The sequence below is a fragment of the Panthera tigris genome, chromosome A3 (assembly GCF_018350195.1).
Source record: "Panthera tigris isolate Pti1 chromosome A3, P.tigris_Pti1_mat1.1, whole genome shotgun sequence".
Classification (NCBI taxonomy): Eukaryota; Metazoa; Chordata; class Mammalia; order Carnivora; family Felidae; genus Panthera; species Panthera tigris.
Window position 1 is genome coordinate 26,838,676 of NC_056662.1, and position 20,384 is coordinate 26,859,059.

A 20,384-nucleotide genomic window follows, 5' to 3' on the forward strand; every position below is an offset into this window, starting at 1 on the left:
GGCACAGAGCAGTTGAATAACTTCCCCAGCTGACAGAGTTGGAATCCCAGACACAACGTTCTTAGTTATAACGCGACGCTTTTTAGATATATAAACACAGATAGAGGACACTGACTAAGTGAACGCACCGAAATGTGAATATAAACGTTGACTTTTTTGGGGTTTTTTTTTTTTTTTTTTTTGCGTCTCCATATTCCCCAGATCTGCCGCAAGGGGGCGCTCCCTCCCAGGTCTTGACGCCAGTCCTCAAGGCGCGCACTCCCTTTGCGTCTCGGGCTCGCGCGCGCTGCCGCGGCACCGGAAGTGACTGAGCTTGCAAGTTCCCCCGGTCTCTTCAGGGGAAACTGAGGCCGGCTCGTTCGGAAGAGACAGCACGAGCCGTCAGCCAGGTAGGCCGGCCCGGGTCCGCAGCGCGGAACTTGGCTACGAAGAGCCCTCGCGTCTGGAAACTACCTGGCCGATGAAGGGGGGACGTGGCCCCCCACGGCTCGCGGGGCTCGCAGGTGAGAGCACCGCCTCCCCTGTGCGTGGCAGGCGCTGCGCCCAATGAGAGCCCCCGCCGTCTCGCTTCCGTGCCGACTGGACTTACAGATTGGCTACGCCGGGGCGGACCGCCGGGGGCGAGACCCCTCCTTCTTGAAAGGGCTAGGGGGCGCCCCTGAGGGAGAGCGGTTGCCTGGCAACGGGGCGGTGGCCCGGCGGGTACCCGGCCTAGCGCGCGGGAGAAGCCACCAGGCCGCAGCCCACCCGCCCCGGGCTCCGGAGAGGTGCAGCCCCCGGCCCCCAAGGCCTCCCGGGGGCGCCAGGAAGCCACCTTGGGCCTGTCCTCAGGAAAACGTGGTCTCAGCTGGGCGGGGGGTGGGGGGGAGACGTTCGAGCAGGCCTCAGGCCCTCTCCCTGACCTGAGGAGAGGCCCGGAGCCTCACCCTCACCCCCTCTTTGTGCAGGGCGCCGGCGGCCATTGTGTCCGTGCGGGGAATGGAGGACCCGGCAATCCCCCACCACCGCCGCTACGTCCAGGGCCTTTGGGGAATTCAAAGAAAATCGGCGGTGTTTCTGGGGGGTCCCCGGCCGTCAGCCTCCCGGAAAGGCCCGGGGATGGCCTTTCCGAAGTCAGACCGCAGATCCGAGGCAGTTTCCCCCTCCTTCTGTCCCTTCTCGAAACCTTGAACCCCATTGAGAAGTACCTTCAGGGTTTCGGAAGCCTTACCCCGGGCTGGTACTTAAATAGAAACGACAACAACAACAAAAAACCTAAACCCCACACCAGCCACCTCCGGGAGAGTTCTCCTGGCTCCCAGTAGGCGGAGAGCCAAGGGGCGTGCAAGAGCGAGGGGGCTGGGCTCTCGGGTGGCAGGAGGCCGCTGCCGAGTGGCCGCCCTCGATCCGGGCGATGGAGGAGGAAGCAAGCGAGGGGGCCGGTTCCTGAGCTTCGTAATTCCTGTATCGCCTTCTGGGCTCCCAGCCTGCCGGGTCGCATGATCCCTCCGGCCAGAGCTCCTTTTTTTGCCAGCCGCCGTGAGGCCGGCTGAGTTGCCGGCATCCCGGCTGCCACCTCTTCTCCCGACCTATGTTACAAAAGATCTTCCGGGGGTTGCACCTGCCTGCGGTCGCCTGAGACGGATTTGAATGTAGGTGGTGCGGGGGTGGGGATGGGGGGCAGACTGCCCGTGCGGGTGACTTTCTGAGGAAGGCATTTCGGAGAAAAAGGGGTGGCTGGAGTAAAAAAAAAAAAAAAAAAAAAGCCTGTGTGATGATTCAGAAAGAGCCCACTGGTGCTTTCAATTTGACTTCATTGAAGTCTCCTGGAAGCTAGACCCAGACCTTCCTAAGAGCCACAAAGAAACCAGTTCTGGTACCTCCAGGGGGAATGGGATATTGTAGGGTAAATGGCATGCATATTAATTTTTTTTTTTTCCTGAAGCTCTTTCTCTTCCATCAGAACCTTATCTTGGCTTTGGATCTCAGAAGAGAACCACCAAGCAGAGAACAGACTCAGTGAGTGAGCAGGTGTTTTGGACAATGGACTGGTCGAGCCCATCCCTATTATAAAAATGTCTCAGAGCAACCGGGAGCTGGTGGTTGACTTTCTCTCCTACAAGCTTTCCCAGAAAGGATACAGCTGGAGTCAGTTTAGTGATGTGGAAGAGAACAGAACTGAGGCCCCAGAAGGGACTGAATCGGAGATGGAGACCCCCAGTGCCATCAATGGCAACCCATCCTGGCACTTGGCGGACAGCCCTGCGGTGAATGGAGCCACTGGCCACAGCAGCAGCTTGGATGCCCGGGAGGTGATCCCCATGGCAGCGGTGAAGCAGGCGCTGAGGGAGGCCGGGGATGAGTTTGAACTGAGGTACCGGCGGGCATTCAGCGACCTGACATCCCAGCTTCACATCACCCCAGGGACAGCATATCAGAGCTTTGAGCAGGTAGTGAACGAACTCTTCCGGGATGGGGTGAACTGGGGTCGCATTGTGGCCTTTTTCTCCTTCGGTGGGGCACTGTGCGTGGAAAGCGTAGACAAGGAGATGCAGGTATTGGTGAGTCGGATCGCAACTTGGATGGCCACTTACCTGAACGACCACCTAGAGCCTTGGATCCAGGAGAACGGCGGCTGGGTAAGGACCACGCCCCTTGTGTGTCCCTTTCTCTTGGCTTCTGGTCAGAGAGATCCCTAACAGCCTCTCCCCTGCTTCTCCATACTGTCGTGCCGGGTGATTATTGGAGGTATTGTTTGTTAAGGAGATGTGACCGGCCTCCTTGCACCACAAGAGGTTAGCTGTTCTCAAATACAGATGACCTAGATCTTGAAGGACCAGGCAGCTTTCATTCCGGTCACCCTCACGGCCCCGCTCTTTCATACTCGTGTTCCAGTTTCCCAGCGGAAGAAAACAGCCTGTGTGTTTATTTGGCCCCAAATCTTTGCGAGTGGGAAGTGAGTCCAGTCAGTGCTCCCCTCACCACAGAAAGGGCTGCTGAGCGTAACGCCTGTGAGCTCCTCCATTCTTACTCCCCCCGGGATGTCAGTCCTGTCCTGGGCTTCCCTCCCACAACTCAAGTTCCCCTTTATTTCAGAGGTTGCATACATGTTCCTCTCCTCTCAGAACAGGGCACGGCCGGGCAGAAGTTCCCACTGGCATGGATGGCTGAGGATGGTCAGATTCTAGGGCAATGTAAGCTGTGCCAGGGGGCTGGCCGTGTTTGCGCTGCTCCCCTATGTTCCTTTGCTCCCAAGTGTGTAACTTTCTGCATGGCTGGCCTGTTTGCCGAGCTCTTGCTGTGTCACGCATTAAGCCCGGGGACTTTGCACCTCGCTGCCTGGGGTCGGTTGGGGAGCTCCAGCTGTTCTGCCTGTTGCTTTCCGGCCAGGGCCCTGGGGCCTCTTCATGGAGCACTGTGTGCTGGCAAAGCAAGAACCCGGTCTTCAGGACATTGAGATTCAGTGACAGGCTTCGGGAACAGACTGACCTAGGCTTGAGTGCCAGCCCGGTCACTTAACCAGCTGTGTGACCTTGGACAGGCCAGTTTACCTTGAGCCTCGGTTTCTTCCACTAAAAAAAACGTGGCAAGCCCTCTTTGCCTTGTAGGATATTGTAAATCTCGGAGCTAATGTGCGCAGTGACTGGCACCAGCAAGTTTCCATAGTAGTAGTTGTTACTGGTTCCAGACGCACTTTCTAGGCCCAGGAGTCATGCCTCATTCCTTTCTTAGGGAGGAAGAACTCTCTTGCCCATCACCAAATTAGGAGGAGACAGTGGTGAGAGGTTCTTTACCAATGGTCATTGTAGGCAGTTTTTGCTCTTCCACAGTGAGATGGGTCCTAATTTCCTTGCTTCTCTCCCTGCGTAGGGGAGGTGCAGGGCTTATGAGAGGTATTGGTCCCCTCGAATACCCAGAAAATTGAGCAGGCTTTGGGAAATAAGTCATCTATTGAAGGAGCTGAGGTGGAAGGGGCCTTGCACCGGGGACTCTGGAATGTCAAGAATGCAAATTATCCATAGGCTGGGCCTAGGGCGTGGCACTTCAGTTTACCTCTGAGCAAGAGACCTCCTAGTTTGCCCTGGAACCCTTCCCCCGTCTTATTTCCCATTTCTTTGCAACTTCATTAACTCTTCCTGCTGCTAGTTCTTGTAAAATACAAAGGGGTCAAGTCAGTAGAGGTCAGATGACTGGGGTGGGGTTGGGGAGGTAAAGGTGGAGAGCTCTCCAGCTAAGGCCGACCAGACTTGAAAGCCATTCTGTAAATGAACTCCCTGGGGGGATAAATGATTAAATAGTTCCTGTTGGTTTGTGTGATGACCTCGCCGTTCCCTCCTGCTTTGATTCTCTTTGGGGGCAAATATTTGTTCAGCTGATTCCAGGAGGGATGGGATTCCAGCGCTTTAGACACACCCTCTGAGGCATCTCCTAGTAGACTTGGGCCTTATGCCCACCTTGCCCAACTATTGTCTTTGGCCAGTGGTGCTAATACCAGGTGGGTTGTTGCCAGCTATTAACAAAAGACAGTCTGGGAGAGGAGCCTGTTCCGTCGGCCAGCCTCTGCAGAGGGCTACGTGGATCAGAGAATTGCCAGTCGCCCGGTATTGTACGTAGAAAGAGGTTTTAGACACAGCAGCATAGGGTGAGTTCATCAGATCGCCCCTGGATTGAAATTCCATCTTCTGTCTCTTTGCTCAAGGATTTTCAGAGCCCGTTAGACAACATACCGTATGTTACTTCCTCTTGGTGAACAGAGGGGTTGTGTGCAGAAGAGCAAGTTATGTCAGCACCATTTCTCAGCACACATGCTCCCTGAGGCCAGGACATAAAGAACATTTGGCTGGGGATCCTTTGGATAGAAGCTACCCACCCATCCTGTTTGAGCTGCACAGACTGGCTGCTGCAGTGGCATCTCAAAACCTTCCTGGAGGCTGTGGTGGATCCACGAGTGTAGGACTTATGGGCCATTACCACCTTGGGGTATGCTCTAAATTTAGCATCCCTACCGGAAAGGGGAAGGAAATGAACCTTTATGGAGTACATCTTATGTATGAGGCATTGTGTTGGGTCTTTTATTTACGCAACCAAAATTTATTGAGCATCTACCATGAGGCAGGCACTGTGCTGGCCATAAGCTGCACGTGGTATCTTCCCTCGTGGAAATGACATGCTATTTCATAGAACCCACACAGTAACTTTCCAAGGTAGGGGGGGTTTATTCCCAGTTGACATGTGAAACTCCTGATAGCTAAATGACTGGCTCCTGGTATCCCTCAACCAGTTAAGTGACTGAGTGAGAGTTTATACCTAGGTCAGCTTGACTCCAAAGCTTGAAGTCTTTTCCATCCCATATCAGGTTGTCCTGGGAGTAATAAAGTGACCCAGACATGCTGGCACAGAAAGCCAGAGATGCAGTAAGGCCAAACAAAACATGCCTGTGGAGGTACTCACTCTGGTCTGTGATGCTGGCATTGTGCAGGTAGAACAGTGCCTTTGTTGGCCATAACAGGTCCCAGGTAGTCTGATTCTGGCACTGGTAAAACTCAAGTGGGCATTAAAGGTTTTGCCTAGCCAGAGTGACCTTCTTGTTAGTTTTTTCATTGTTAAACCCTCTCAGGCTTAGATAAGAATCGTGTGCATGTGGGGAGAAGGTGGCCTGCTTCAGATCTGTCTACTTAATTGTGGGTGGTTCCAAGGACTGGAATTTCAGTCATAGCCACACCACGGCCTTACTGGAGTCACATGGCAAGATGCTGAACCTGTTTGTCTCTGTTGTCCATCCGTCTGTCTCACCTGTAAAATAGAATAATGATAGCCACCTGCCATAGCTGGACTCTAGTAAAGGATCTAGAACAAAAGCCCTTCCTGGCCTTTAATTGTAGGATGGAAGAAGCACCTCTTTAATGAGTGGGCTCTCTTCCTCAGAAAACTGAACTTTGGCCTCAGAGTTTCTCAAGAAACAAAGCCAGCTCCTGAGATAATCATCTAGATTGGAATATGATGTGTGTGACCTTCTCTGTAGGACAGAGTGTTTCTGGGGCTTTCAGTGGAATGTGGACAGCTTTAGGGTGAGGGCCCAGGTAGACTAGGCCATTTTGGGATCTCTGTGCCTGGGAAACCCCTAAGCCTGATGGAAATACCATTGCTGAGAGCAATGAACAGTGTGTGGGGAGAGGAAGCGTAATTTGGCCTTTCCCAGGTTGCATGGCTCTGTGGTCTTCTAGTTTCTATAGGTTTCTTCTTGCCTATTCTGGCTTCTTTGGCATGGGTATATGATTAGCTGAAGCACCTCAGTGACCTTTGCAGATCTCAGCAGCTGTTGGCAGTTCTGCGGTTTTCTTGGGGAAACCCCATTAGAAACCCCAAACGTGGAAATTTTTAGTAATCTCATTCAGGTCCCAAAGTGAGGTAGAAATATCTCAGGGACTCCACCTCAAAACACCCAGTTCTTCTGGATGTGCATTGACGTTGCTTTTAAAATTCTGTCACCATCACAGAATTTTCCAGACTTCCTGGGACTAATTTCCCCAGTGGCCCCATGGAGCCCTTCAGCCTCTGCTAGAAAATTACCCAGGTGTTTTTTCAGGGGGTCTCGACAGAACCCAGAAGATTTTCTTTTCTTTTGTGTGGACAGTCACCACATTTGTTTGGGCTGCAGGAAGCAGCGGTTGTCAGCTGTCCTTTCCCCAGCAGGTATCTGTCCTGAGTCCGATGGACTTCAGCAATTTTGAGTAGCCACAGCCTTCCATCATGGGGCTTCTTTCAGCAACTATGGTCTTGTCCGGGTTTAGCCTGGATAGATTTAGGGGTAATTCCCAGTGAGCTGCTCTTCGACAGAAGCATAATCTCCTACTACCTTAATTAGCAGGGCCCTGTCCCCACCCCCAACCTCCAACCTAATTCCACAGAGTCCTCCCTCGGGACTCCCTCTTTTTTCTTTGAAGGAGTCACTCTGCTCCTGGAGCCACTTCTCTTCTGTCCCTATAGCCGACAGTCTGTCTTCCCCGTTCCCAGTTGGCAGACCTGAGTCAGACAATCCCACTGGGTCTTTTTGTTTAGCCTGGGGAAGAGAAGACTCAGGAGAATATGATCACCAGTTTCAAATATCTGGGAAGAGGGCCTAAGCCTTTTTTTATTGGTAAAATACCCAGCAGAACTCGAATAAATGAGAGAAAAATAACAGTGGTAGTGTTAAATGAGTGTAAAGAAGACATTTCTAACACAATCACATCTCTGCCAGATTTAGGAGTTTTCCTGAAGGTCAAGTCTGCGTCTTGCCCATACTTGTTTCCTCAGCACTGACCAGAGGTCTTGGGCATAGCAGGCACCTAATGAAAGAGATGCCCACTAAATTTCTGAAGAAACACAGCTATCGAACCAGAAACCAGAATAATAGTAATGGAAACTCCTTTACCTGATGGTTCAGTCATTGATTCAAACAGTGTTTATTGAGCTTCTATGCACAGGCTGTCCTAGGTACTAGGGGTACTGCCTTAAGTAAAATGAAGTTTTGCCCTTGTGATGCTCACATTCTAGCGGGGAGAGACGGACAACAAACATGTCGTTATGCGTATATAACATATCAAGTGAGAGTAAGCGCTGTGAAGAAAATAAAGCAGGTTGAAGTATAGGGCATGCCTAGCAAGGGAGGTGGGGCTGCAGTTTTAAGAGTGGTTAGGGAAGGCCTCACCAAAAAGTAATATTTGAGCCCGAACCTGAAGAAAGTGGCAGGAGAAGAGCTAGCAAGAGGGAGAGTGGTTGGGATTGAAGGGGGAGAGGTGGCCAAAAGCCAGATTGCACAGGGCATTACAGGCCACGATGAGGACTTGGCTGTGGTTGAATGAGTGAGAGACCAGAAAAAAGTTTGGAGCACGGGTAAAGTGATCTGAATTCTGCAAGGGCTGCAGCCAGGAACCCTGTGATGAGGTTGGTGCAACTGCCAGGTTAGAAAGAATAGTGGTTTGGATCAGGAGACGGAAGTGGGAGTTGTAAGAAGGGACTAAGAGCAAATGGCCAAGCTTGCACATGGCATGTTGATGGAGGCCACATTTTTTAACCGCTAGGAGGTCATGAAATCAAGGCTAAATAAGCTAGATGTTCTTCAGCGATAGTTCTGTCCAAATGCGGTATCCTGAATGGTTCTCCTCCATTCTAGCAATATTTCTGTTTGAAATGTTGTCTGGGCCTAGGTCGTAGCTCACCCACATCTAGCTGTGTGACCTTGGGCAAGCTTCTTGAATTCTCTGAACCTTGGGGCAAATGATATCTGCTTCATCAGGTCATGACAAAGACCTTATGAGGCATGCCCAAGATGTGTAGAGCCTGGCACAAGTTGTTAGCATAATTCCTATCATTTTTACCCCAGAACTCAAGTCAGAAACCCATTCAGCATGCATTCTCCTTTTTTGGGCTCCATGCCCCTCCAGCACATCCTCAGGGCAGGGTCCTAGCAGTGTTTTTGTCATGGTAGGAGTCCATGGTGTTTCTGTGCTGTGGTGGTACAAGCACTGGTCATAGAGTCAGGATCCTTGTTCTGTCATTCTGCTCTGACTCACTGTCTTTCCTTGGGCAACTCACTTCACCCCCAGGCTCCAGTTTCCCCCAAATCTGTAGGACAGAGGGTTGAAGTGGACAGTCTAGGTAGGAATCTGGTTGTCACTGGCCTTAAGCCTTGTGGCCAATTCCACCATTAAGGCATATTAATTACATTTGAGGATGGCTCTTTCCTATCAACAGCTACAGCACTTGAGCTATAAAAATTAAGTAATTCCAGTGTCAATGCAGGGTACTTTCTCACTGACCCCACAGTAATAATATTCTACATTTATGTAGCACTTTGCAACTTCCAAAGCGCTTTCATATCCACCTTGCCTTTTTGATGCATATAGCCACGCAGCGGGGTGAGCCGGAGGGAAATCAGGCTGAGAGAGGTGAAATGGCTTGCCCAAGGTTACACATCGGGAGGAAGAGGCAGGGTTTGGATCTGTGGATCACTTGACCACTTACTTGCTGTGTGACCGTGGACAAGTCTTTTAACTTGTAAATAGCCGCAATAATAGTGCCTTGTTCTGAAGACTCAGTGAGTTAATCCACTTCTTAATGTTCTCAGAGTAGTGACTGTCGGTATCAGCAGCAAACAGCAGCCACATCCTAGGGCTCCTTCTGGCTTCCCATTTATTACATATTGATTTTTGCAAATAGTGTTTTTGCAGAAAGAAACTGCCTCTGGGACCTTCTGGTACTTGGTTTCATCCCTGATGAGACTCTCAGGCCAAGCTGGAGCCTTACAGCTAGCTCCAAGCTACAAGGCTTTTTGGGCAGACTCCAGAGCTCCCCTCGGAACTAGAGGTTTTTCTCTCGCTCTTCAGGAAATGCCATTGCAATGACTTCCATGGACTGCTTCCTGTCCCAGCCCTGCAGCCGATTCCTGCTGGTGAGAGTGTAGAAACTGGAAAGTAATGTCCCTAAAGACTCCCCCCTCCCCACAAACTACTTTTTTTGGACGTGTCCCTCCCTTTCCTCTTGTCAGTTACTTTCTTTGCTCCCTCCCCCTTCACCCTTCACCTAGCTTCTCTCCCCAGCCCTTGGTCAACCCTTTAAGATTTGAAAATGCATTTCCAGTTAGTTCTGTCAGAACAGTTCTGTTCTGGGGGCTGGCCAGAACTCCATCTCTCTCCCAGGCTCCATCACTCAGTAGCAGTTTCAGTCTGGGACTCCCCCTAGAGGGACATTAAGCCTGTCACTTGCAGTGCCTTGTGTCATCCATTAACCCCGAGTTTCCCCTGAGGTCCCTACCCCCCCCCCCCCCCCCCCCCCCAACTCCATCCCCCCTGCACAGGATGGAGACTCCTAAGAGAGATCTTAGAGGTTTGGCACATATAAATCCTGCCTCTTGGAGACTGATGACAGAGGATGGAGTGAAGTGGAGTCAGCCCCTCCCCCCTTCACCTTTCAAGAGGAAGCTAGAAGGTTGAAAACCTTGTTGGACAATCATCTGAGGAATGGGAGCTAGCTTGGGAGGGGATTGGAACGCACTCAACTATGCCTCAGATCCTTTGTTCCGCTCTTGAAAGGGAAACATTCCCCTCCCTCCTCCCTGGCCACACACACGTGCCTTTGTTCCCCGGTCAGGCCAGGCGGAGCCAGGAACACAGTGTCCCTTCCAAGGAGCCTGACTTGTCTCCCCAGAGGCTGGCTTCCTGGTCAGCAGGATTGAGACTTTTGCTCAGGAACCCCCCCCCCCCCACTCCGCCCCCCAGCCTCCTGTCCTTTCCATGGAAGAGTCTTTCTCTCAGCAGCTGAAAACTTGACTACAGAGCTGTCCAGGGACTTCCCTGGAATTATTCCATGGGATGCCCACATCCCAGGATTAAACAGTCCCTCCCTCTTATTCCACTTGGTGATTAATATTATTGTTAACATTACTATTAATAGCACCTAACATTTATCAAGTGCTTACTCTATGCCAGGCATTGTTCAGAGGGCTTTATATGTATTTATTTATTCCATTCGTCTAGCTGCACTTTGAAGTTGGTACTGTTATTAACCCCATTTTACAAGTGAGGAAACTGAGGTACAGAGAAGTTAAGCAACTTACGCAAGGTAGCACAGGTAGAGGTAGTAAGTGGCAAAGCCTGGGAGAGTAGTTTCCAAGCTCCCACTTTTAAGTACTCGGCCCCTGCCCCCCATTGTACCAGTGTTTAGACAATGGTGGGTATTTATCCAGTGCCACTTACGTGACAGGCCTTTTACCAACATCATCTCTTTGTTATTGTCCTGACAACTTTACCATTATAGGACACTGAGATTTGGAGGGTTTACTTAGCAGGAGGCAGAGTCAGGATTTGAAACCAAGACGATCTTACTCCAAACCCTGTGTTCTTTTTCTCTACCCTTCTTAAAAGCCCTACAAGGTTATCTTCATTCTATGGTTGAGAAAAACTGAGGCTCGGAGAAAAGTGACACGCTCTGGGCCTCATAAGCTAATACCAGGGCGACCTGGGCTTCAAACTCGAGGTGACACTTTTAACACTTTACTGCCTTAGTAGTCTGTAGCGTGATGATAGTAGCTTTTATGTGCGTGTGAACGCTGTGTCATTTACCAGCCTCCTTTGTATACATCATTTCACAGCGAGGTAGGTGAGGTGGGTATGTTTAGACCCATTTCAGGAAGGAAACTAAGGCCAGGAGTCTTGTCCCACAGTAAATGGCAGCATCAGTCTTACAAGTCTTTTTCTGGCTTTTAAGGCCTGAATGTTATATATAATGTCTGCCTTCCCTAAGACTGTTCATTGCTTGGAGCTGTCCTTAGAGTTTGATTTCATTTGTTAAAGCAGCAAGTACTGATGAATGCTTTACATGTGCTAAGTGCTGGGGATACTGTGGGTACTGGGGTGAGTAGACCTGGGTCCCATCCCTCAGTGGTCTGTTTCCGTGCCCCACACCTGGGGCCTTGCTAGTATCCTTCTGCCATCTGAGTCAGGCTATATGTATCACCCGTCTACCCCCTCTATCGCCAGACACACCAGGCAAGGTTCATTATAGTTGGTGTGTACTGATCACCTTCCACACACCCATAGATAAAACTCCGGACTCAGACTTGAAGCTTAGCTTGATTTCTTGCTCTACTACATAAGTACTAGGCATATCAGTTTCAAGTTCTCACCTTTAAATCTGAGAGAAGTAATACCAACTCATCAGAGTAAGGGAGGCTTAAGCAAGAAAGTGAAATTTAAAAGTGCTTTTTAATAATAATAACAGATACTGTGTGTTGAGTGTTTGCTCTGTGCCAAGTGCTACATTTATGCCCTTGACGTTAATCATCTTGTTTGGTCCTCACAACTGTGTCAAGACAGAGAATCCAGAGCTTCAAGAGGCTCTATAGGGGCGCCTGGGTGGCTCAGTCAGTTAAGTGTCTGACTTCAGCTTAGGTAACGATCTCACAGTTCTGGGGTTCAAGCCCCGCGTCGGGCTCTGCTGACAGCTCAGAGCCTAGAGCCCGCTTCAGATTCTGTGTCTCCCCCTCTCTCTGCCCCTCCCCAGCTAGCACTCTGTCTCTGTCTCTCAAAAAAGAAAATAAAAATGTTGAAAAATAATAATAATTAAAAAAAAAAAAGAGGCTCTATAACATGTCCACACTAACATACCTTACAGGAGGCAGATCTGGGTCTCGCACTCAGATGTATCTGGTGCCAAAGCCTACCCTCAAGCCACTGCGTCATTGCTTCTTTGCAGGTCTGGACTGGCTTATTTTACCCTGAGTTCCTGGCACAGGGCCTGAGGTTGGGTAAGGGCTTGGCCAGCATCTGCTCAATGAACATGAGGTTATTATTAGATGCAGGTTAGGTGACAAAAATGTCTCTGTCCCTAAGGAAGCAAACTCATTTGCAGCAGGAGGAGTAGACCCGAAACACTTGGTGAATGGCTCCAGGCAAACTGTGCCAAATCGGTGCTGTCGTTTCCAGAAGCAGAAGAGGACAGACCCACTGGCTGCATCCCACAGATGCCCTGGAACTCTGCCAAACCAGGCCACTCACTTCCACCATCAGCTATTCAATTGATGACTCGGTCCAGAGGCCTCCACTCCCAGGCTGCATCATCAATATGCGCCTTCTCCCTTGCCAACTGCACTGCCAACCCAGACCCTCTCCTGCGCCAATAGTGGAAAGTGTCAGGAGGGGAAAGATCACCATAGGCTTGAACAATAGCCTTCTCAGCAGTGTGGCTTTGTGCAATGCAATGCACACTGAATCCTCAGTTTCCCCAGCTGTAAAGTGAAGATAAGAGTCATCCCTTGATGAAGATAATAGTAGTAATGTCTTTCTCATGGAATTGCTTTTTCTTCAGCCTGGGTCACTCTTCTCCTAGATCTGATCAGGGCTGTCATCTTACCATTTAAGTCTCGACTGAAATTATCACCTCTGGAGAAGCCACCCATGTTTACATGTTTACCGTCTGTCTCCTCCAGTAAAATCTAAGTCCCCTAGAGTGTAGGAGTTTTGTCTCATTTTTTTCCTTCATCCCCAGCGTCTAGCAGAGTGCTTGGCATGTAGGAGACACTCAGCAAATATTTGTTAAATGAGTGAGTGACCCTGTAGCCCACCTAGCACAGTGCCTGACGCGGTATACTCAGTCAATGTTAGGCATCATTATTACCTATTAGGAAGATGTGGACCATGAAGGCTTTCAGTAGTTGGAAGGAATGTGCAAGGGCAGCCTTGGTAGATAAGAACCACTCGGGCAGATCTGGAGGGTAGAAAGTGTATGATGCGTTTGGGAGGTAGCGAGAGGGCAGACTGGCTGAAGAGGGTCTGGGTTGTGAGTAAAGCTGGTCAGGGAAAAGGGAGCAGTGACTGATGGCAGAAGTCTCTGGGCAGAGGGATAGGGATGGTTGACAGTACAGGTGGGCCCAGTGGGGAGAGGCCCAATACCAGAGGGATGCAGCCAGGTCTCCGGTGACGCCTGGGAAAGAGAATCTCTTGCCAGCTGGGACACAGCAGGGAAAACTGCAGGGAGATAAAAGCCAGAGGCACCTGTGACCTGTGGATCAGGTAGGCTGCCCGGGTTGTTATTTTGGGGCTCTGGGGCAGGTGCAGATTCAAAGGCTTGATTGAAGCCTTTTGGCAACTCTTGTGTCAGTAGGGTAAACATCACCTGTCTCCTGCCACCTGTGGCAACAATGCCAGGAAGGTACCCTAGGAAGGCCCAAAGGGGCCCAACTTTTTTGCTGCCCTCATGGAGCAAGAAATACCCACCATGACAGGCCACTTCTTCCCTGTCGTACAACCCCCTTTCTGAAGGGCTCAGGTGGCAATAAGATACCTCCTGCCCAAGAGGCCTCCATGGTTCTGGCCCATGGAAGGCAGGGGCAGGGCTTTGGGAGCCGTTGACAGCTGGGCCCAGCTGGGGGAAGGGATCAGTTTGGGAGCAGGTGCAGATTTCAGGGAGGGCGGGGCCTGAAGGGAAGTAGGGATCTTGGTAGACTACAAAATTGCCCTCCCCATCCCCCAGCCACAGCTGGCTTCTCTAGGAACCTGATGACCTAGTTACAATGCTTAGAAATTGTTAGCTTGCAATTTAGGGCTGTACCAGTCTCTCCTTTCTGAGGCTTCTTAGGTCCAAAAGGTGCCCTGGCATTCCCCCAAGGGGGTTCCATGTGAAGGATATGCACTGTATCACATGTACGGGCTTCTTGTCCAAGAAAGGAAGGAACCAATCAGGTTTCTCCCTTCTTCCTTGATGTGCCCTCCACCCACCCAAGGGAGAAAAGACTCCCCTGCCCCCACCCATGCCCACTTCTTTCTCTCTCTGGGGGGTTGATGGGTGGCAAACAAAGGTCACAAACTTCTTACCTGGAGGTTCTGTAGAGAGGGAGACTCCTATGCCCCTGGAGATAGCTTGAGCACACCTAACCATTTCCTCCTTACCTTCTCATCTGTGTGTTGTTAAGGCTGGATGGAAGGGGGTGAAGAAGAATCTTTTGGGGGCTCTGGAGGCTCCAGCCCTGCCAGGCAGTAGCTGCTCCTGGTGTTCCTGGTGTCTGCCTCTCCATGGCCTCCTTCAGACAAATTTCATCACTGTTAAGAGGCACAAAATTTGGCAAACCAGTACTGGAGCCTACTTGCCCTATAGTTATCCTTGGACAAATTACTTATCTCCCCTAGCCTTAGTTTCCTCATTTATAAGAAAGAGGTAATAATATATAGTGCTTTTCTTGAAAGACTCTTGGGAGCATGAAAATAACTGGTAAGATACATGGAACACTTAGCATGGGGGCTGGCATATAGTAAATATACTAAGTATGACAGCTACTATTACTGCTATTATTATCAGAGTGTCTTCACAGGTGGTCAAGTTGCTGTGGTCACTATTGGCGCTACTCTCCAAGAGAAAATTTCTAGGTTGAGAGAGTATGTGGATATCCTTTGAACCAAGAGCTTGGAGATTTTAAGATCCTGAAGCTGAGGACAGTGGTCTATAACCTTGTCCTCCACCTCCTCCACAAGTGCCCCAAGTCATGCTCTGTTCACAGTAATCGTGGCTAACCTGGCATTTGGCAATAGGGCATATTTGATCTTTGCTGAGTACCTCCAGGAAGGCAGGGCCCTCCTCCTCTGCTTTATTTACCGCTGTGTCCCTAGAACCTGCCACAGAACCTGGAACATAGAAAGCACTCAATCATTATTTGTTGACTGAGTGGAAGGCTTAGTGAGTTGAATATTTAAAGTATATAGAAGTTGGGGCGCCTGGCTGGCTCCATCTGGAGCGTGTGACTCTTGATCTTGAGGTTATAAGTTTGAGCCCCACGTTGGGTGTCGATAGTACTTAAAAATAAAATATTTTAAATAAAATAAAAATAGAAGTGCAGAGAAGCACACCTAGCGCATAGTAGGTGTGTGACATGTTTGAACGATTAAACAAAGTGTTGTGAGGCCTCTGAGTTTTTCCAGGATGGCTCCACTCCTTGTTTGCTGTGTGGCCATAAGCCTCTTGCCCAAGCTCTGCCCGTTGCCTCATCTGTTGCAGAAAGATAACACCCGCCTTGCCTCCCTCGTGGGCTAGCTGTGAGGCCCAGGGAGACGATAGATGAAAAAGCACTTTGAGAACTATAAATATTTGGTCTTGTTGCTGTTCCTTGACGAGGTCACAGCCATAGCTGTGTCATTCATTCATTCGTTCATTCATTCAGCCAACAAGCATGTTTTGAGTGGAAGCAATAGCTGGCTCGCTTATCTGGCTTCACGAATTTGGACAAGTTACTTTACTTCTTTAAGTCTGAACATCCATAAAATGGAAATAATACTCTTTTCACAGGATTGTTGGGAGGAAGCCGAAAGCAAGGCCCCCTGAACTTACCGAGGCTGAAAACTGTCTCTCTCGCTGTCATCAACTATGATGAGGCCTAGCACTTGGTGGCTGAGGGTTTAGTGACATTAAGCCATTACTGCCTTCTGTAGTCAAATTACCAGACAAGGCCAGAACTCTTGAGTGTGACTCAAATGGGAAGTAGAAATGAGTGTTCCCTCCTAACCCCAGGATGTCCTCGCCTGCCTCGGCTGGACTGCTGAGTGGGAGATCTGACCCAGCCAGGATCAGTACTGCTTAAACATAAAACCATGAGGCACAGTGGGCCTCACCCCACGCTCACCTCTGATTCAGAACAAGAACATCCACCCCTCGTTCTACCCACTTCTCCGTCTGCTACTCAGCCAGAAAAATTTCCCTTTGTTCACAGCACCCACATTCATATGAAACCCTAGGGGTTACCATATCAAGGAAATCTTCAGGGAGTCCTCAGAAACAGCCCTTTGGGGCAGGGTCTAGTGAGGGAGCCCAAGTCTAAGTTCAGGGTCTCCTGGGACTGGGTCAAGCAGCAGGTGCAGGCATGAGGCCCCAGGCTGGTGGCTAAGTGACGAAACTGAGAGATGTATAGGGCCAGACAAGAAGCCAACCTAGAGGAAACTGCCTGCCTGTCCATGCAGGTGTGTGGGCACCTGGGGGCAGTTTCTGGTTTGAGTTAGTGGTGGAAGTTGGCTTTCGAAATCAGTACTCCAAACCTCAGTGAGGGAAGCCCATGGAGCTCCAGGGCAAAGCCTGCCGTTGGCACCCAGTCTGGGCTATAGAGTCAGACACAGCTGAATTTGAATCCAGGCTCCATCACGTACCAGCTGCTTGTCCTTGGGCACATTCCTCCCCTTCTCTGAGCCTCTGAAAAGTGGAAATAATAATACCTGCCTCAGTTTTTCATAAGGATGAAATGAGATCATACATGTCAAGCTCAACACAGATGTTAGAGTAATTTTAACAATAGTATTTTTTGTGCAGTTCCACTTAAGTGTTCATATGTATTAATTCTCTGAATTCTCAAAACAGTAGCACTGAGGTAGGTACTCTTATTATTCTCATTTTACAGAGGAGAAAAGTGAGGCATAGGGAAGTTTAAGGAATTTGCCCAAAGACACAGCTACTAAGTGGTGAAGTCATGAGTTGAACCCAAGCCTGCTGGCTCCAAAGCCCACGTGTTCTACCTCTGGATAAGGAGGGCCCAGTAAATGTTGCTGCTGTTACTCTTGTATCCTTCATTGTAGCTGTCTGTGGTTTTGGCCTATCTGCTGAATTCTGAGCTCAGTGAAGGCAAGAAACCCATCTTAATCACCTTCCATCCCCAAAGACCAACATAGTACTCATAGTACTCATTAATATGTGCTTAATGGCTGAGAATATTCCCCATCTTCATTAATCAATCAGTAGCTCTTTATCGACCATTTCCTGTAGGCTAGATTTGAACTAAATCCTGGGAGGAATGCAAAGTACAACTGTGTCTCTGTAAACGGAAGGTTGGGTGTGTGTATGGTTGGGGGGGAGAGGGGGAAGCATTCCAGAGCACTGTGTCATTGGCAGAAACTTCCACACAGGAGGCAAAAACAATACAGGTGGCTTGGGGATGTTTTGCAAGCTGGGATTCCCACCCCTCCCTGACTGGGCCACTCCCTCCATCTTCTGCAGAACAAGGTGGCACAGATTCCCTACTACTGCCCTAGGCAGAAACCGCTCCTTCTCTTTGCACTCCTTCTCTTTGCGCCCTCTCCAGTGAGGAGGGTGCATCTTTCTTGATCATGCAGCTAGTTCGTGGGAGCCTAGAATGACAGGGAAAGAATCAGAAGTTTGGAGCTGGGAAGGGACCTTAAAAAAAACACTACTGCCAAACCAGGTTGGGGGGGGTGGGGAGGGAGGGGGGCAGGGTGGCTCAGTTGATTAAGTGTCTGACTCTTGGTTTCAGCTCAGGTCTGATCTCACAGTTTGTGAGTTCGAGTGGAATCTGCCTCTGCACTGACCGCGAGGAGCCTGCTTGGGATTCTCTCTCTTTCTCTGCTCCTCCCCCACTGGTGTGTGTTTGTGTGTGTGCGTGTGTGTGCACACGCGTGTCCACACTCTTTCCCTTTCAAAATAAATAAATAAACTGAAAAAAAAATTTTAAAAACCAGGTCCAGATCTTACCACATTCTTGCTTGTCAACCTCTACCCACTTAGAATAAAACCCACAGTCCTTACCAAGTCTGCTAAGACTTGCATGATCTGGTCCTGGCTGCCTCTCCCATCCTCCATCCATTCCTCCACTCCCTCTCTGTACCCTGACCACAGAGGCTTCTGCTGTTCCTTGTTCCCATCACACTTGTCCCTGCCTTCGGGCCTTTGTAGTTGCTGTTTCCGCTACCTAGAATGCTCTGCCCTGGTGTGTGCCTTGCTGGTTCTTTCCATTGACTCAGCTCCCAGGTCACCTCCTCCAAGAGGTTCTCTTTGACCTTTTGTCTAAAGTAGCTGAGCTACTTTGTTTAGTCTTTTACCTGCTACATTATCTAGTCTTTCACCTGCTTGTATTTTTTGTCATAGCACTGATCTCTGACATTTTCCTTTTGTGTGTTTACTTGGTTTTTGTTTCTTCCACTGGAATACAAGTGTCATGATTATAAGGACTTTGGTTTGTTCATTATTTTATCTGTAGTTCCTAAAACTCTAAAACAGTTCCTTGCAGGTAGTAAACATTCAGTGAATGATTTTGGAACAAATGACTAATGACTGAGCAAATGAACAAACTTGAGATGTTGTTTTCATTTTACACATGAGAAAACTGAGGCCCAGAGAAGTGAAGCCAATAAGAATTGAGAGTGTTGTTTCAGCTCATCTTTTGAATGCTAAGTGCCAAGCACTGTGTTTAGTGATTTACTTGCATTATCTTTGTTGCTTCTCATAATGAGTTGTTTGGAACATCATTTTTTGTACACTATTATAGCATTTACAAGAAAACTAGAGGAGCGGCTTGGTCGATTGAGCATTTGACTCTTGATTTCAGCTCAGGTCATGATCCCAGGGTTGTGGGATCAAGCTCCATGTTGGGCTCCTCACTGAGTGTGGAACCTGCTTAAGAGTGTCTCTCAGGGCATCTGGGTGGTTCAGTCGGTTAAGCGTCCAACTTCGGCTCAGGTCATCATCTCAGTTTGTGAGTTTGAGCCCCGTGTTGAGCTCTGTGCTGATAGCTCAGAGCCTGGAGTCTGCTTTGGATTCTGTGTCTCCCTCTCTCTCTCTGCTCTTCCCCTGTTAATGCTCTGTGTCTCTCCCTCTCTTTCAAAAATAAACATTAAAAAAAATTTTTTTAATAAAAAAAAAAATTCTCTCTCTCTCTCTCTCCTGCCCCTCTCTCCCACTACTGCTCTTTTTCTTTCTCTCTCTCTCTCTCTCAAAAAAAAAGGGGGAAAAAAAACCTAGACTCTTATTTTTTTTATTGGAACCCCATTCTGTTTTACAAAGAGCTGGATGCAACTTAGGAAAATTCATGTAACTAGAAGGATTTAGCTAGAGATGTCAGGTGAAAGAAGAGTATGGGTAAGAAAACAAGAGCCAGAACTAAAATAGGGTCCACAGAAATGGATACTTGAGTCTCTTTGAACTGAGCAGTTTTTCTACTGTTGTTATGATTGATTACTAAATTATGCCCAGATTCTTGAAAATGGTTTTTTATTTTTTAATCCAATCACCAGGCACTTAGCTGGCTCAGTCGGTGGATCACGCAACTCTTGATCTTGGGGTTACGAGGCTGATCCCCACATTGGGCATGTAGCCTACTTTAAAAATAAAATCCCAGGGGCGCCTGGGTGGCTCAGTCGGTTGAGAGTCCGGCTTCGGCTGAGGTCATGATCTCGCAGTCTGTGAGTTCAAGCCCCACGTCAGGCTCTGTGCTGGCAGCTCAGAGCCTGGAGCCTGCTTCAGATTCTGTGTCCCTGTCTCTTTGCCCCTCCCACACTCATGATCTGTCTCAGAAATAAATAAACATTAAAAAAAAAATTAAAAATAAATAAATAAATAAAATAAAATCCTCTCACACACTTGACCTTGAGATTGTCCCGACTGCATATAATAGTCCAGGATTTGTTGGCTTCCTCACCACCTCATCAGCTGGACTCCTGGACTAAGGCAGCATGATCTCTTCCTTCTCATTTACCAAAAGAGCCAGTCCAGCAGGGAGGAGCCTGGCCCTTGCCTCAACCCCAACTTTGTCTCAAAGAGAGCCTTTTCCCTAAGAGATTAGTTGAGATATCACCCAATTGAAGACCCAGTTCTTTTTTTTTTTTTTTTTTTTTTTTTTTGTTATTTATTTTTGGGACAGAGAGAGACAGAGCATGAACGGAGGAGGGGCAGAGAGAGAGGGAGACACAGAATCGGAAACAGGCTCCAGGCTCCGAGCCATCAGCCTAGAGCCTGACGCGGGGCTCGAACTCACGGACCGCGAGATCGTGACCTGGCTGAAGTCGGACGCTTAACCGACTGCGCCACCCAGGCGCCCCTGAAGACCCAGTTCTTAAGACACTTTGAACCAAATTAGAGAGAGAAGACATCACATGAAAAGAGAT

At 49.2% G+C, this 20,384-nt stretch overlaps 1 protein-coding gene across 10 annotated transcripts in view; it reads left to right on the top strand.

The window, feature by feature from the left end:
* The first annotated feature begins 290 nt into the window (after positions 1-290).
* BCL2L1 (BCL2 like 1) overlaps positions 291-20,384 on the top strand; it is a 49,257-nt gene continuing 29,163 nt past the window's right edge. The window contains exons 1-3 of one of the 10 annotated variants that reach the window (XM_042980684.1): positions 690-1,631; positions 1,925-2,618; positions 12,444-13,961. In XM_042980684.1, the coding sequence (XP_042836618.1) occupies positions 2,055-2,618; positions 12,444-12,539 (660 nt within the window). In that variant the 5' untranslated portion in view covers positions 690-1,631; positions 1,925-2,054 and the 3' untranslated portion in view covers positions 12,540-13,961. The other 9 variants (XM_042980685.1, XM_007073540.3, XM_007073542.2 and 6 more) reach the window with 9 other exon arrangements.